The following is a 15780-nucleotide window of genomic DNA, read 5'->3' as shown; positions in this document are numbered from 1 at the left end:
ATTGGCTTACAGCGGGGAAAATTGATTATAGGGCTGCTGGGGAATATTCGCAAATTGTGTCACAATCTGTGCAAATGAAGCGATCAATGGCAGTAATAAACAGCACTGGAAATTCGTAATAAATTGCACAATTTGTATTTAATATACAATGTTGGATAATCGTTTCGAATTTTGTCAAGATAAACAGAAATCTCTTTCTGTTAGGTGACAACGATAAACCTTATCGCATTTTACTTCTGCGGGGTGTCTTACATTTCAAAAGCTAAAATAAACAAATAAACATATGTGCTCTAGCATGGGAACTAGTTCGTTGATAACACTCTGCTCTTAACCAGGGGCGTAGAAATGTTTTTTGAGGGGGACACATAATAATACCATTATATTCGAAAAGGTTTATAATAACAACTAACACTTTTAAAAACGTGTAATAAAAGTATTTCAAGTTATTAAGCAAATCAATTAAGTCTTAAAATAAGTAAAAGTACATTAGTATGGTAATTAAATTTCTAAATAATATTTTACCCCTTAAAATAATATAAAAAGTACTTGACCTTTATTTATGAATACTTTTTGGGAACAAAATTCAATTGAATTCCTTTTATTTATGAGTCTGGAACGCCTACGCCCTTGTTTCACTTTCTGTGAGCTGGCAGACAAAGTCCAAAGACCCGATTTAGCTGCTGATTATATTATTTCGCTTTCTCCGCCGGCTCATTCGGCATTTGAAGCTTGATCAACCGACACGCGGGCTGCTAGAATTAATTTTGTTTTGTTTTTATTTTCAACATGTGGGTGCAGAAATTAGTGGGACGTTCCCTCAATCAAGTGAAAACTATTAATGCCGCTCAGTTTTGCCGGCAAATCAGCGCCAGAATCGTAAATAAAACTAATGTTGAAGTTCAGCCGCAGAAGAATGAAAAATCGCTGACTTTTCCGGGAGTTTGGCTGAGGGATAATTGTTTGTGCGAAGATTGCTTTCATGGGAGTTCCAAGTCGCGTAAGTTGGATTGGGATAACTTTGATACGAGGATCCAACCTGTGGAAGTAAAAACAGATGAGGCTGCTAAAGAAATCTCAGTGAAGTGGAGTGACAACCACGTGAGCAGATTCTCTCTAAATTGGTTGAAGAATCGCAGTTTCGAGGAGGAAAGGCAGAAAGAATATCTGCAGGAATTCTACAGACCAACAACTAGACATTGGTCAGGTTCAGAGTTCCAGGAGATTGCCAGGCACTTCAAATACGACGAAGTGATGACCCAGGACTCCGTTTTGATGGAGTGGCTTCAATCGTTGGCTGTTTATGGAGTGGCTCTCCTCCGCGGAGCTCCACTGGATGAGGGCGTGGTGCGGCGACTGGCGGAGCGGGTGGGCTTCATTCGGCGCACCACCTACGGTGAGGAGTTCGTGGTGCAGGCGAAGCCGGGTGCCCAGAACTTCGCCTACCTCTCCCTGCCCCTTCCCCTCCACACGGACCTTCCCTACTACGAGTACAAGCCGAGTGTCAACATCCTGCACTGCGTCGTCCAGACGGATTCGCCTGGCGGAAGCAACATGCTCGTCGATGGATTCCACATCGCGGACATCCTGCGCAGGGAGCATCCGGAGGACTTCGAGCGACTCAGCCGCGTCCTCGTCGACTGGAACGATATTGGAAGCGAGGACGGCCGCGAGTTCCACAACATCTGGCGGGCGCCGGTCATTTGGTGAGCACCACACGATAATTTAATTAGAAAAGCTTTTCAAATATTTTTTTACATTTTTTAAAATCTATTTTAAAATTTGTTTGCTCTTTTTTTTGGAAAATCCAAAAAAAGTGGTCAAAAATCATTTTATATCAACGGGGATGACATTTTCTTTCATCTTTTTTAAAAATATCGGAAAATAAATTTTTTCCAAATTTTAAAATATCGGAAAATAAATTTTTCCAAATTTTTATGGGCTTCCCCCTTTCAATTTTTGCATTTTCTATATCCTATTTACCAAAATTTAAATAATTTTTTTTTTTTTGTAAATATGTATTTTATAAGGTTCAAAATGTGTGAAGGATAGTTATCTAAAATATCCAGGAATAACTTATGTAACTTATTATATCCAAAAAATAATATTTATAACGTTTTAATTGTAAATTCGGTAAGGTAGTAATAGATATCCTTTCTTTCTTCCCCCATAGCCTGGACTCCGAGGGGCGGTACTCGCGGGTGAACCACAGCGTGCCGCAGCGGGACAGCCACTTCAACGTGCCACTTTCGGAGGTGCTTCCGTGGTACGAGTCCTACGCCCGCTTCGTCCGCCTGGCGATCGCCGACAGTCACGCCTTCAAAACGCAACCCGGCGACGTGCTGACCTTCAACAACATCCGGCTGCTCCACGGAAGAGCCGGATACGACGATTCGGAAGTGAGCCCGCGCTATATAGTGGGTGCCTATCTGGACTGGGACATCATCTACTCGCGATTGCGGGTGCTAAAAAAGCGGGCGGAGCGCCAATAAAAGCCAACGATAGATGGCATATTTTCCAAACCATTTGATGTGAGCTTCTCATTTGAATAGTTGCCCCACCACCCCACCACCCCACCATCCATCGCTCCACAAAGAATTTTGGGGGCTTTGCAGCGGCACATATGCCGCGATTTCAAATGCTCCCGCTGCTAAATTCGGAATCCTCCTAATCCGGTTTATCCTCGGGCGCCAATTTCGGCAGTTAAACCAGCTCAAGCGCAAAAATGAAAAGTTGTAAAAAATCGCGATGATCCCGGCCAACGAACAAAAAAAAAAAATGTCACCAAGTTAGGCGCTGAAATGATGGGCGGTGGGTGGTGGGTGGTGTGTGGTGTTTGGTGGCTTGGTGGCTTGGTAAGCGGTGGGCGAGGTTGTCTTGGCTTATTTGCATCGCGGCATTGGCTGACAAATCGTTTGTGAAAATGATTGACAACGGGGAGTTAGGGGTATTAGATTTGGGGGCAAGGGATTGGGGCAAATTGGCCAACGGTTGGAAGTGTCGAAAAATGCCAAATCGCTGGTGGCAGCTCTTAAAAATCATCACTCAGTGAAAATGGTGATTATATCTTAAACCGTTTCTAGGTTTTTCCCTTTAAAATAAAGTTCTTTATATCTTGCTTTATCTGCTCGATAGTAAAATCTTCAACTCATACAAATAATTTTAAAAACTGTAAGAACCAGTCAAAATCAAATACCAGGCGAACAAAATCCAAATATCCATATCCATGTTTCAAACCCCGTAGTTTGTGTGACTCGTTTGTGGATCGTATTTAGCAGTGATCGTTAATACCATACATTGCTTATCTTAAGGGGCTGTGGATTTTAAGTTTTGAATTTTGTAACCACCTTCAGGCATTTCTGTGCGCCTGGTATTTCCTTTTAAATGCAACTGGTAAATTAGTGTTTACTAACTTCGATATCCACCTGCTACACGTTTCTGATCGCCAGGTGTCTTAAAGTGAAAATCTAACCAATTTTGCCTGGTATCTACAATTGGGAATCGTCCCAATTTGACTGCGGAAAGTGTTTTTATCCTTGTTGAAGTTGTTATACAAAAAGAACTATTTGAAAATATATGCTGCCCAGTAAGTTCGTTTTCATTAAATTAAATTCGTAAATCAGTGATTAAGTGTTGCCAAAAGAACAGTTTTCAATATGTGACTTTTCAGAAACATTTTTAAATATTTCCGGAATAAATTTGAAATTAAACGAGAGGTGTTATTCAACCACAAGTGTGAATTTCTCACCTTTCTCTCGGTGTAGTTAGCACCACCTTCTCCCCTCCGGAAAATCTCGCCTTGGAGTGCATTAACCTTAAAGACCGCTCAATGAGGAGCACCATTAATCGGCCGACACGCGTTTTTGCAGCTCCTCGAGGTGCTCGAGGTGCCAGCTCCTGGGTTCCTCGAAGTGGCCGCCTGAATGGGGCAAAAGTACTTGGGACCCGGAAACGTTGCCGTAAACGTAACCGTACCCGCAACCAGACCCATAGCCCCCACCAAAATCTGCTCTCGGCTGGAAAACTTCTATGCCAATTTCCTTTTAAATATTTTATAGGGCCCCATTATGCCTACTTATGTCTTGTTATAGTAATAAAATAAAATTTAAAAGTGTTCTGGCGGGCGGGCGGCAAAAGTGCGGAGGTGGCGAGCGAGTTGTTAAGAAAAATATGAAAAGTCGGTAGTAACACAAAAAAAAAAAAAGAACCAAGAAGGGAAAAAATGGAAACCCGACAACTCCGGCCTGTGGAAAACATTTCGAACAACAGTTACAACGCCAGCAACTCCACATCGACATCCCCAGTTGGAAAAGCCACTCCGATTCCCCCGGAAAGTCCCGGCAATATTAAGAAACGGCAACAGAAGCAAGTGGAAAAAGCGAAAAACCAAAAGGAGTGGGGGAAAAACCGAAGGGCGGGGAAAAAATGCCGGAGGCGTAGAGGAAAAGCGGCGGAGATTTGCGGTCGAAATTCGGCTGTCTCGATAAACTTGAGCGCTGCAATGAACCAGAATCTCTGGGGAGTTTGGTTTTGTATGGGAAATTGTGTTAGCACATTTCACAACTAGAATATCTAGAAAAAAATATGCCCAAAAGTATGCCCAGTCTGAATTTCTTGGTCTTGAATAATGCAAAGGAAATGTTACATACTTAGGTGAATATTATTGCTGAAAGATTCCAAATAAATTATATTTAACTGTGATGTTATTTAATAAATAAATAATAAACACCCTGTTATTCAGAGTAATTATATTGAGGCTATAAAATTTGCTCGCTATTTTCTTTTGGAATTTATTAAATTTTAGTTTGTTGGGAACTTTTGCCGGAATCAATTTAAAGATCCAATTGATCGCCCCAGATAAGCGTAGTGCATTTATCCTTGTGCTCCTTGTAGCCAAGTGAAAGCATTTCCATGGCAAACTGGTTGTGTGTGTGTGTGTGTTTGTCTGTGTGTGTGTGTGTGCTTGGCCTATGCCACATGGAGTTTTCCCCATTCGGGTGTGTGTATTCCCTTAACACGCATCATGACGCCCAGACAAAAAAGCGTACAACTTCTTTTTCGTTCCGCACTTAGCCTTCTCTTCCCCCCTCCCCCTCCCTCTTTCTACCCCTCCCCCTCCCCCATCACCCAAAAGCGGAAAAAAAGCGAGAGAAAATGAAAAGTCTATAAAAAGTTTACTTTTTTAATACTTTTCGCATTTATATGTAATAAAAATCTTGTAAAATACGCCTTTTTTGCACTTCACAATGCGCCCCATGTGAATGCCTTCAGTGGAACTCGGCATTCGCCACCGCAATGCCCACTTTCTCCTGCCCCAAAAGGACATAGAGCTTCAGGACCTCCGCACGTTTAGAGTTCAGTGCAAAATTCTGTTCAACTCGAATGGCGTCTCTTTGGCCTCCGGCAATTTGCAACTATGAAGTTCAGTCTGTCTTCAACCAGGAGCGAACTTAATCCAAAAAGGGCGCCGCCAATAAGTTTTCGATAATGTCTTTCGATTTTGGGAATTCGTTTGAATTTTATTAAGCTTACTGGAGCAGATATTGGGAACTTTCTAAAGGGATATACATAAACTTAAGTTGTTTAGAATTAGGCTCAATAAAAGGCTGTTGTTTAATAGGATTTTAGTTTGCGGACTACAATTTGGGACTAAACTTTTCAAATTGTAGTAAGATTAGAGAAAACAATTGAAATTTAATTGAATTTAAGCATAGTTATTTGTATTGTAAATTTATTTCTAGCTTACAACGATAGGACTTTAAAAAGCTATTCCATTCCATTATTCCACTATATAGGATACCTCCCATACGAGAGAATAAAATACAAAAAAATACGAAAAAAAAATATTTTCCGAAATTTAAAAAATCTGGTATGCAATTATTTTCTAGGCCTATAAACATGAAAGAAAACACCTTCCCCGTCAAGATAAAATCATTTTTGGCCATTTTATGCAGGTTTTACCGAACGAAAGATGCGAAAAAATGGAAAACTCGATTTTGAAAAAATTGTAAGGGGTAGACCCATAACATTTGCGAAAAAAAATATTTTTCGAAATTTAAAATAGCTGGTATGCAACTATTTTCTAGGCCTAAAAACATGAAGGAAAATCAGACGACTATATCATATAGCTGCCATATGAACAATAGTCAAAAATATGGAAAATAATAGAGAAATCGTCATAGCTTAGATGTTGTTTAGCCTTTATGTATTTTGTTCGAAATGTTTTATAACTGCAAGGGTATATAGGCTTCGGCTTGCCGAAGCTAGCTTCCTTTCTTGGTTTTAAATAAAAAAATCTAAAATATATATACAACATCTTTTGTATAACAGTTATCTAAAAGAAGACTCCCAGCTAAAAAATATAAACCTAATGCTTACACTTAGGCTTCATCCGCAAAATTAGTTTCGTACACCTGTTACTTTATTTCTTTTTTTTTTTTTTTTAGAGATTTTCCCTAAGTGTGCCGTGTTTTATTTGCTGCAACAGCAAGTGGCAGCACTTGAGATCCAAGCGGCGTAATTCCAGCAGACGACCAGAACGAGAATGCTTCTTAGCCGGGCTAAGCATCTGCCATGGAAGAGACTTCTTTGAGCGTTTTTCGAGGGCGGTTCGCTGGTTGAATAACATAAAAAAAACAACAACAACAACAGCCACAACAACAACAGCCACAACAACAACAGCCACAACAACAATATTGGGTAGAAAGGTTTAATGCGGCCTAAGTTCCTCGAAGGAAATCCTATACCCATTCCCCGTTTCTACAAAAAAAGGAAAAGGAAAGGGAAGAATAACCAAAGAAAATACTGCGGAGCAACGACGTCGTCAATCGGCATTTGGCATTTGGCATTTTCCAACATTTTCTAGCGCTTTGCAGAATTTCTAGCCATGGCAACGCCTCATCTATGATGAGGTTGTGCAGCAGGCCACAAAATCCCAGTTGCCTGCCTCCGCTGATTGGCCAACTAATCCCCGTACATCCTTGCACAGGGTGGCGAATTTGGGTCCTGAGTTTAATAGAGTCCGCCGAATGAAAGCTTGCCGAAAGGAGCATTTTATACCCTTGCAGAAGGTATTCTAATTTAAGTCAGAAGTCTGCAACGCATTGAAGGAAACAGGAAAGGAAAACAAATTACTATATGGTAAAATATCGGATTACTATATCATATTGCTGTAATAGGAAAGAACAAAATGTATACATATAAATAAATGAAAAAATGAAAACGTCGTTGTTTTTTTATCGGAAGAGCATGAGCCAAAATTTTCAGTCAAGTCAGTCAGTTCACTTTGAAGTACCAGGCGAACAGAACGCAATATTTGGTGGCCACTTACCCACCCTATCATCTAGGCTTAAGTATGTACATTTGTATATATTATGTTGAACCTGTAATTCCCTTTAGTATAAGTCGCTATAAATAGTGACAGTAAGCTAAATAAATTAAATAAATAAATTAAAAAAAAAAAAAATAAAATTGGTGGCCACTGAAATTTTTTTTAAATTTCTTACTTGCCCCCAAAAGTAAGCAACATATTTTTGTGGAAAATTTACACAGCCAAAAAAACACCAACTAATGCATTCTGTTGGCCTGGTATTTGAAATACAGTCGAATCCCGATAATTCATACCCCACTAAATCGAAAATCGCGATAATTCGTAAAAAATTCTGTTCCCTTGAAAAAAATCCCTTGAAAAAAATCTCGAAATATCGAATTCCCGTCTAATTCGCAAAAAAAAGTGATCCCCTTGCCATTTCGAATTATCGGGACTCGACTGTATAAATGTCACAAATTTTCTTTTTTCGCTCCCATGAAACCCCCAAAAATTATAGCATACAATTTCGATAGTTATTTTATTTTATTTTTACAATCTATGTCTTGTGAGTCTTAGATGCGAGTCTAATACCTTAACTATTCTTAATTTTAAGTTCTAACGCTGTATCCACGTTCGCTGCCTCGGCTGATGCCAAGTGGATTTCCCGGATGAGTCGATAGATCAGTTCGCAGCAGGCCTTCTGCCTGTTCTTCGCCACAGCCATAACCTGAAAGAAGGTAACAGAAAAAGAGTACTTTAGTTATCATCAGTTAATTTTTTATTCTTTCTTGTGAAAAAATTATGGAAAAACGAGGGTATATAAGCTTCGGCTGGCCGAAGCCAGCTTCCTTTCTTGTTCAATTTTTCACTTTAATCAAATTAAAATTCATTCGTTGCGCTTATGAAGCGTGCAAATGCGTTAGGGAGTGGGTGGTTCCTGGTTTCCTGGGTGGTTTTTGGGTGGTTATTCGAGGTGAGAGAGGGGGTTTCGGGGGGCAAGGGTGTTGTCTGCCGCAGACAGTCGCCGCTTTGTCCCTGCATATTACGCATTGCCCCGGCAACCAAATCGTTCCGGCCTATGGACCATCCTCAGCCACCCACCCACCAAACGCATCCCCATCCACCGAACTCACCCACCACCCAACGGAGTTTCAGCGGCTTTTTATTTGGCATGATACCTTTTCGGCGGGGGAGAGTATTGATTTAGAATGCTCGGATTATTATTTTTCATGTTCGACTGACCCTGGGCCTTTTATTCAATTATTCCGAGTCCGTGATGAATCTTTATCGTTATATAATATGTGGGTTTTCCCATAAACAAGCTCGAAATGTGGAATGCCTACCAAAACCATATGTTGGTTTTACTCAATATTTTTAAGGGAAAATGGCATAATAAAATTATGTTTGCTTCTTGTAAAAAGTATACGTTTAAAGTGAATTAAAATATTTATATTATCGCCACCCGCATTTCCTTTTTAGTAGTTAATAAGCACTCAAATAAACTCAACTTGCAAATACTTTGTAGCAAAAGTAATAAGTGTTCAAACCGAATTTATAGTGACATGCTGACAGTTATTTACTTCTTCGGCTTTTACCATTCCGTAAATACACTTGCCCACAGTCGCAGAAAATTGAATATCATCCTGCTGACAGCAACTTACTTTCGCAGCTACGTGATTTTAAGGTATCCCCTGGTCGAGCTTTTATTTTTGCAGCGAACGTGCTGTGCCACTTACAAGTCGGCGCATTTTATTTCTTTGTCAAGTTTGCCAGACCAAAAACTTGGTCCGTCGCTTTTTGCATTGCGGTCGGCTTGCCACGCTGCCACACTGCCTCATTCCTTTTTTCCTTTTTCCCCGAGAGTCCTTGTTGCCGAAACAGAAAGCGCTGCAAGGCATTTTCCGGGCAGCCAGGAGAACACTGGATGGATGTACATTTAGGCAGGACTCCAACTTCGAATGCAACGGAAGCTCTGAAGCAGAAGCAGCAGCAACAGCAACAGCAGCAGTAGAAGTAGAAGCCCCGGGGCAGTGAAATTTGATAAATATGCGTATTAGTTTCAGTTGCCGCTCACAGGATTCACAGGATTCGCAGGACCTGAGAGCAAAGCTCAAATAAAACTAAGAAATGGCCCCCGGGCGGAAATTTTACTTAAATTGCGCTTTAAATTAATTTTGGACCCGGCAAGGACAACTGGCAAGTGGCAAGTTTTCCCATACCTTCGGGACTCCGAGTGCGAAGCCCCCGAAAAGTATGCAGCACTATGCGGTGCGGTTCGGACTTTTCCCGGGGAAAACTGGGCTCCTGCGGTAAAAAGTGGGGGAGGTAGGTTAAAGATGTGGAGTTCCACAGGCTGTTCCCTGGCACAATAAACTGCTTATGCAAATGCAAAATCAATATGGACTCCCCTCTTCGGAAAGGAGACATCCTAATAAGTGCTTCGAGCTAGAGATCCTGATGGGAGTCCTCCCAACCAGACGACTTTATTGCCGCACCTCCGAGTGCCTGAAAATTCAGAGATACTGGAATTCATAAGATTGCATTCGCCTGATGGTATTCATATTTATTAAATAGTTATAATATAAATAAATAAATAAAAATAAAATGTTTAGCTTCAGATTAAATAATCAAGATTAATACATATTTATTTTATTTAAGAATGTATACATTGCTTATATTTATTTCTTACCTTTCTTTTAAATCCACAAATCCTTTAAATCCACAAAAAAAACCACAACAATTGACTTGATTTCGTTATTAGTTTTATTATTATTATTAGCAATTTGTCCACTTAATTCGATTAAACTTTCATGCTCATTTTGCTTTGTTTTTCGGTTTTTTACTTTTTCAAGTACACATAAATGATATATATATATAACTTGGATTCTCTTCCGTCTGCATGTCTTTGATATATTTTTTTCTTTTGCCACAAAAATTGCATACTTTATGTATTACGATTAATTGTATTTTAATATTTATTTATATATATATATATTATATAAGTACCAACTACAATACTTTAATATCAGACAATGTGAATTTCTCTTGCTTTCTTTTGCTGCCTTTTCCTGTGTGTGAGTGTGTGTGTGTATGTGTGTAGGTGAGAGAGTGTGTGTGTGCAATTTATGGTTCAACATAATAATTAGCAATAATCGAAATTGTAATCAATTTTTCAATACATATATATCTAGATATATATGTATATATATAGTTCTATCTGCCTTACCATTTCGTCTTCTTCTTTTTCTTCACTCGTTACGTTTTTTGAGTATTTACAAAAAATCTAAGAAAAAAAATTGCTTTCATTTTGTGTTTCATTTTTGATTATATTTATGTTTTATATGCATTTATGCGTTTTATGTATTCCTTTGTGTTTTTTTCTTTTTTCTTTTTCTATTTAGCTTACCATATGAATAATTCGTTTTGGACACACACGCATGATATTCATATTAGTCTGACAAAAAAAAAAAACATTATTTAATAATTAATCGTGTTTACTTGTGTGTGTGCTTGTGTGTGTGTGTGTGGTCGAAGGATATGTGATTAGTAGGCCATGCTAAATGCATTTGCAAACTAAAAGGGAAGTCATCTACAGAAAAGAAGAAATTCTTTCCATTTCCTTTCCGGTTTTCATAACACATAAATACATTTCATTTCATTTCGCTTCGAGTTCGTTTATAAATATATTCCGTTTAGGTGTATTAATTTATAATTAATAATTAGATTAGGAAAAAAATGTGTGTAAATAAATAAACGGCTTGACATATCAACTAATGACTAATTTGGTTATGTTTGCATCTCTCTTTAAGTACTTAAGTTCATTCTTTCGAAGAAATTTCATTTTGTTTTTGAATTAGCGGAAACGGAAGTCAATTTGTCAGCTGGGGGCTTTTGTTGTTTTTGTTCTTTTTTTTCAGTACGAATAGTGTTTTTGTCTGTGATATTTGGTGGGCATTTCAATTATTATTTTTTTGTATTTTTTTCTGTTTTTTTCCTCTGTTTTTTTTACCAAATGCTAGTTAACAGTTACGAGTCACCCTTTCAGTTTTTTAAAAAGCCCCTCGAAACGGTTAAGAGATTTCCTTTTTATCCACTCAACTGTCGCGGCGTCAATTTATATGCTAATGGGGCCTGCATCCTATTTAAAATACATATGCGACAACACGCCTGTTGCCACGCCCCCTTCTACACCCTCCGCCCCTCCCTTTCCATTGTGCGTTAAATGAACGACAAAAATTGCAAACGAAAAAAAAAAGAGAGAGAATGAAATGAAAAGAATGAGCGAAACCCAATTTATTTAAATCTATATAAATGTTTTATATCTCTGTGCGTACACGTACATTATATAAATTAATATGTTTTTTTTTCTTGTCAGGGCCGCCCACGCCCACATTTCCGACTGGCCACGCCCCCTCAGCCCCAGCGGAGGGGCTGCCGCTGAAAAAAATTCAGTTAACGCAAAATCTCATTTAAATATGCATGAAGGCATGAAGCCGTCCACATTCGACGAGACCAAAAACGACGAGAGACCGAGGCCACAATTGAATTTCTCATTTGATTATTCCCTTTTTTTTTTTTTTTTGGCTGTTATGTTTGGTTCTGTTCTTTTCTGTTGTCGAGCCATTTTTTTGTGGCATTCATTTGACGGCATTTTCGGGAATTCCAGGTAAGGGGTTGCCCCAAATGGCGAGGGTTGGATGCTCTCGGCCCTAATAAGATCGAAAAGCGGAAACAATGCCTTTGTGCGCTACAAAATATGGGCATTAAGCGTCCATTCAAAAGGGGTACTTTGAAATTTGATGGCACACATTAAATGTAAATAAATTTATTTATGTGTTTCAAAATTATTATTTCGGCGAGACAATATTTGTTCACAATTGAGTGGCGGCATTAGAAGATCTTAAAATATTTTTGAAATTAAATGAGATGAATTCGAAATATTTGTGGCATTTATGTTGCATTGAATTTTCATTTGCATAAAGTATAAATTAATCAAAATGAAGTATTTTTAGCAAGTAATAAAAATTTATATAAATGTACTGGAAAAGCTTTTAAGTCTTTGAAAACAAAAACTCTGAATTTTATGTTTGCCGAACAATCCTGAATTGTGCAGGGTAGCATTCTGCATAAAATTGTGTACAAATGTATACGGTTAACAGTTGACAATTTTGCATTTATCTTGCTGCAGGACATGCTCCCCGAAGAGTGTCCTGTCTGTTTGAATGTGTTGCCTGCGGTGAGCACACGTGTGTTCATGACTCATACGCCGCGTTGGCCAGTGGGAAACAGTGGAAAACAGCAACAGCAAGAGAAACCAAAAGAGAAAGAGATAGGGAAACATATATGGCAGAGATACAGATACGAATCCCAGGCAGATCCAGATGGCATGGCCAGAAACAGCAACTGAGCCAGAGCTAATTATGCGTCCCTGGGCGAATGGGCGAGTGAATGCGACTGCGACTGCGACTGCGACTGCAAATGCGAACACAAATCTCGGCTTAAATGCCGCAGCATGTTAACTGTCCGGCGCGGACTGTCCCTGCATATGTTGCCCCCATTTTGATTTATCATACATCATGGTCACGGTCTTCGGACCTGAACAACTTCTGAACGGAGCAGGGGGAATTGAGCGGGGTGAATGGAAAATGAAGCTGGAAGTCGGAGGTAACTCACATCGGACAGACACATCGGCTTCGGAGAAGGGGAATGAGAGTAGGTGTCGTGGCAAAGTCAGCCAAAAAGATCTCTCGACTCAGTCACTCGCCAGTTATTATTCAAAGCCAGCACATAAACACGAAAATAAATTCATTAAAACATTTATCAAGTTCGACACTTGGCTGTCATATATCATGTTACATTTTGAGACCGAAACATGTTTAATCCGCAGCAACATCGAAAAAATGTAACTGCAATCGTCGGTGGTTCGCCGGTTTTCTACTTTTTTTTTCTTTTTATTTGATTTTTTTGTCAGGGAGGCATGCATATCACTCGTTCAACCCACGAAGTTCATTTGTACTGTATACACAGACAGAAATCTATTCAATATTCATATTTTATAAGGTACTAAATATTAATAAAACATTATTTTTTGGCACATTATTCAAATATTTGTTTCGCTTTCTATGAATTATAGAAATCCAATTTAAAGTGGATCTCAAGAAGGTTTTGTTTTTTTTCTGTGAATTTGTTACCGAAAGCTCATTTTTCTGTTTGTTTTTGCTGTTTAATTTGTGTTACGTGTTTCATGTTGTCTGTTGCTTTGTTGGTTTTATGCCTGTGATGCTTATCGAGCAGTACAGTGAGCATTCAGTAATGAAAACGGGTATAAACACCACAAGTTACAGAAGTTTGCTAAAAACTATATAGGTATGCTATTCTAAACGAGAAATAAATTAGCAATTGTCATTAAATTAAAATATAAGAACATAAGCAAATTGAAGATTGTATAAATGCAATAAAAAATTGTAATGGAGGAAATATATATCGAAAATTTCGGAGTTCTCTCTTAACCGGAGTTCACTGTACAGAGGGTCTACCTGGGATGAGTTTCAAGTGTTGCGTGGCCTACACATATGCTCAAAAAACGAGTTACAACCGGTGCTTCCCCTTCAATGCCCCTCAATAACACCTCGATCTCACTCTTAACGCCTTCGATTCCGAACTGAATCGGATTAATGCCGGCGAGCAAGCGAGAAAGAGAGAGAGAGAAAGAGAGCGAAAATGAATCGATGCGCTTACAATTTGCATGCATAATTCAAATTGAAAATTAAATTCAAATAAATGCATTTTAAATACGGTTTTGCTGCCTTGGCTTTTTATTGATGCATCCATCAAACAAATTGGTATGCAAAAGCGCGTGAAAAATCAACTAGCAGTTTGTCAATAAACATGTGCATAATTATGGGCAAAAACTGTTTGCATAAATTCTTGAGAAGCACTTTACTGCTGGAAAAAAACGTTTACGAAAACTAAAATTTATAGCCGGAAAAGTTCTAAATAAAAAACAAGAAGGAATTTCATGGTTGGACAAGCAACAAATGGTAAATATTAAACAGCGTTTTGGCAAATATGGGAAATTGAATCAATTTTCGGTTACGAATGGCAAGCTAAAAAAATAACAAAAAAAAAAAATAATTGAAAACATTTGAAAAATCATGAGGGGAATTCAGAGCAACCAAGGTAACAAAAAATTAATTTGTTTTATAGATCTTTTAATAAAATAAATAAACATGACTTTGAACTTGTTAAACAATGATGACTAATTTTTAAAACAAATAATGGCATTGAAAAATATAGACAATGTTAACTAATTTTCGTATTTAGTTTCCCTTTCAAAAAGATTTGGTTTTGATTTGATTTGGTTTTCAGCGATTAACATGGAAATAAAAGCATTTGTAATAGATTTTCGGTTAATTAAAATTTCAGGGTTTTTTCACGGCTTTTTTGAACGTTTTTCAATCATTTGATGGATTTTATAAGAATAATTTTAGCTTGAAACAAAATTTAATTTGAAGGGAAATTATGGTATTAAAGGGAAGTAAAATATATGGAAATATTCTGTTATTTTAAACCCATTTTCACTGGAGTGCCCTCAATATTGGCAAGTTTGTGGCTGGGCAGATGGTCAAGGCCCGTGTTTGTTGGTTTATGACTGCACTTATGTGTCGACGTGGCCTGTTTGTTCATCTTTCCCCCCCCCACTTTCCCCCCTTTTCCCGCCCTTTTTTTCCCCCTCTCTTACCAACATTTCCAATTTCCGTTTGAACGACACGCGACGCTTTTTGGCCCGATGTTTCAGCTCTTTTTTTTCGCACTTATTTTCAATTTATAACTGCACTTCTTTTTATGGCCAGCATAAACCGTTATGGACACACTGCCACGCCCACGCATTCCGCCCATTGAAGAGTGACTGTAACTGTAATTAGCATTTGGCGGGCTTGCTCAATAAAGTGGGGATAATACATTGTGTCTGCCGTCTGTTTTCCGATTGTTTTCTGTGTTTGCCGTGTGAAGCGCTTTGTGAATTAGATACCAAAAACGCCGGAAGAAAGGAATTGAGATTGAGATTATATAGATGGGATTCCGCTATGTGGTTTTAACTTCCGGTTTGGGGAATTGCATCTGATTTGGTGAAGGAGATTAGGGAGTTAGGGGGTCTTGATCCGGATTCGATTAATTTATAGCATAATGCCGAAGAAGGTCAGAAACTTGAGTAAACTGTACAATTTATACAAAAACCGATACCTAGCCAAGTGTGTGAAATTGAAATCCGCTCTGACATATTCCGTTTCCGGCTCGATTCAACTGCATTTGCGTGCCCGCCGCTGGAAGCGCTTCATGCGCAACGACCACTCGTCCTTCCACTCGAGGACCACCGAGCTGGGTCCGATGGCCAGATACCCGGGCGCCGCCTCCGAGTCACGTCCAAGGATCAGATACGACCTGGAAAGAGGAAAGGGTTAACCACTTTAGAG

The 15780-nt window shown here is 38.8% G+C and overlaps 2 protein-coding genes across 2 annotated transcripts in view; one reads left to right on the top strand and one right to left on the bottom strand.

The window, feature by feature from the left end:
• The first annotated feature begins 727 nt into the window (after positions 1-727).
• Positions 728-2522, top strand: LOC108097666 (gamma-butyrobetaine dioxygenase). Its single transcript, XM_017200115.1, has 2 exons — positions 728-1703; positions 2171-2522. The coding sequence occupies exons 1-2, from the start codon at positions 787-789 to the stop codon at positions 2487-2489; spliced, it is 1236 nt and encodes a 411-aa protein (XP_017055604.1). The 5' UTR covers positions 728-786; the 3' UTR covers positions 2490-2522.
• Positions 2523-10051: 7529 nt separating this feature from the next.
• The window catches only part of LOC108097550 (netrin-B), a 71506-nt gene continuing 65777 nt past the window's right edge, over positions 10052-15780 (bottom strand). The window contains exon 8 of the mRNA XM_017199908.2: positions 10052-15748. Coding sequence (XP_017055397.1) covers positions 15607-15748 — 142 coding nt within the window. The 3' untranslated portion in view covers positions 10052-15606. The remainder of the gene's footprint in view (positions 15749-15780) is intronic.

Source organism: Drosophila ficusphila, unplaced genomic scaffold, assembly GCF_018152265.1.
Source record: "Drosophila ficusphila isolate 14025-0441.05 unplaced genomic scaffold, ASM1815226v1 contig_197, whole genome shotgun sequence".
Classification (NCBI taxonomy): Eukaryota; Metazoa; Arthropoda; class Insecta; order Diptera; family Drosophilidae; genus Drosophila; species Drosophila ficusphila.
This window is presented reverse-complemented; position numbering and strand designations above follow the sequence as displayed.

Coding starts and splice junctions, on each gene's coding strand:
- LOC108097666 (XM_017200115.1), top strand. CDS start 787: ATGTGGGTGCAGAAATTAGTGGGACGTTCCCTCAATCAAGTGAAAACT. Junction 1,704..2,170: donor TGGCGGGCGCCGGTCATTTG/GTGAGCACCACA, acceptor CTTCCCCCATAG/CCTGGACTCCGAGGGGCGGT.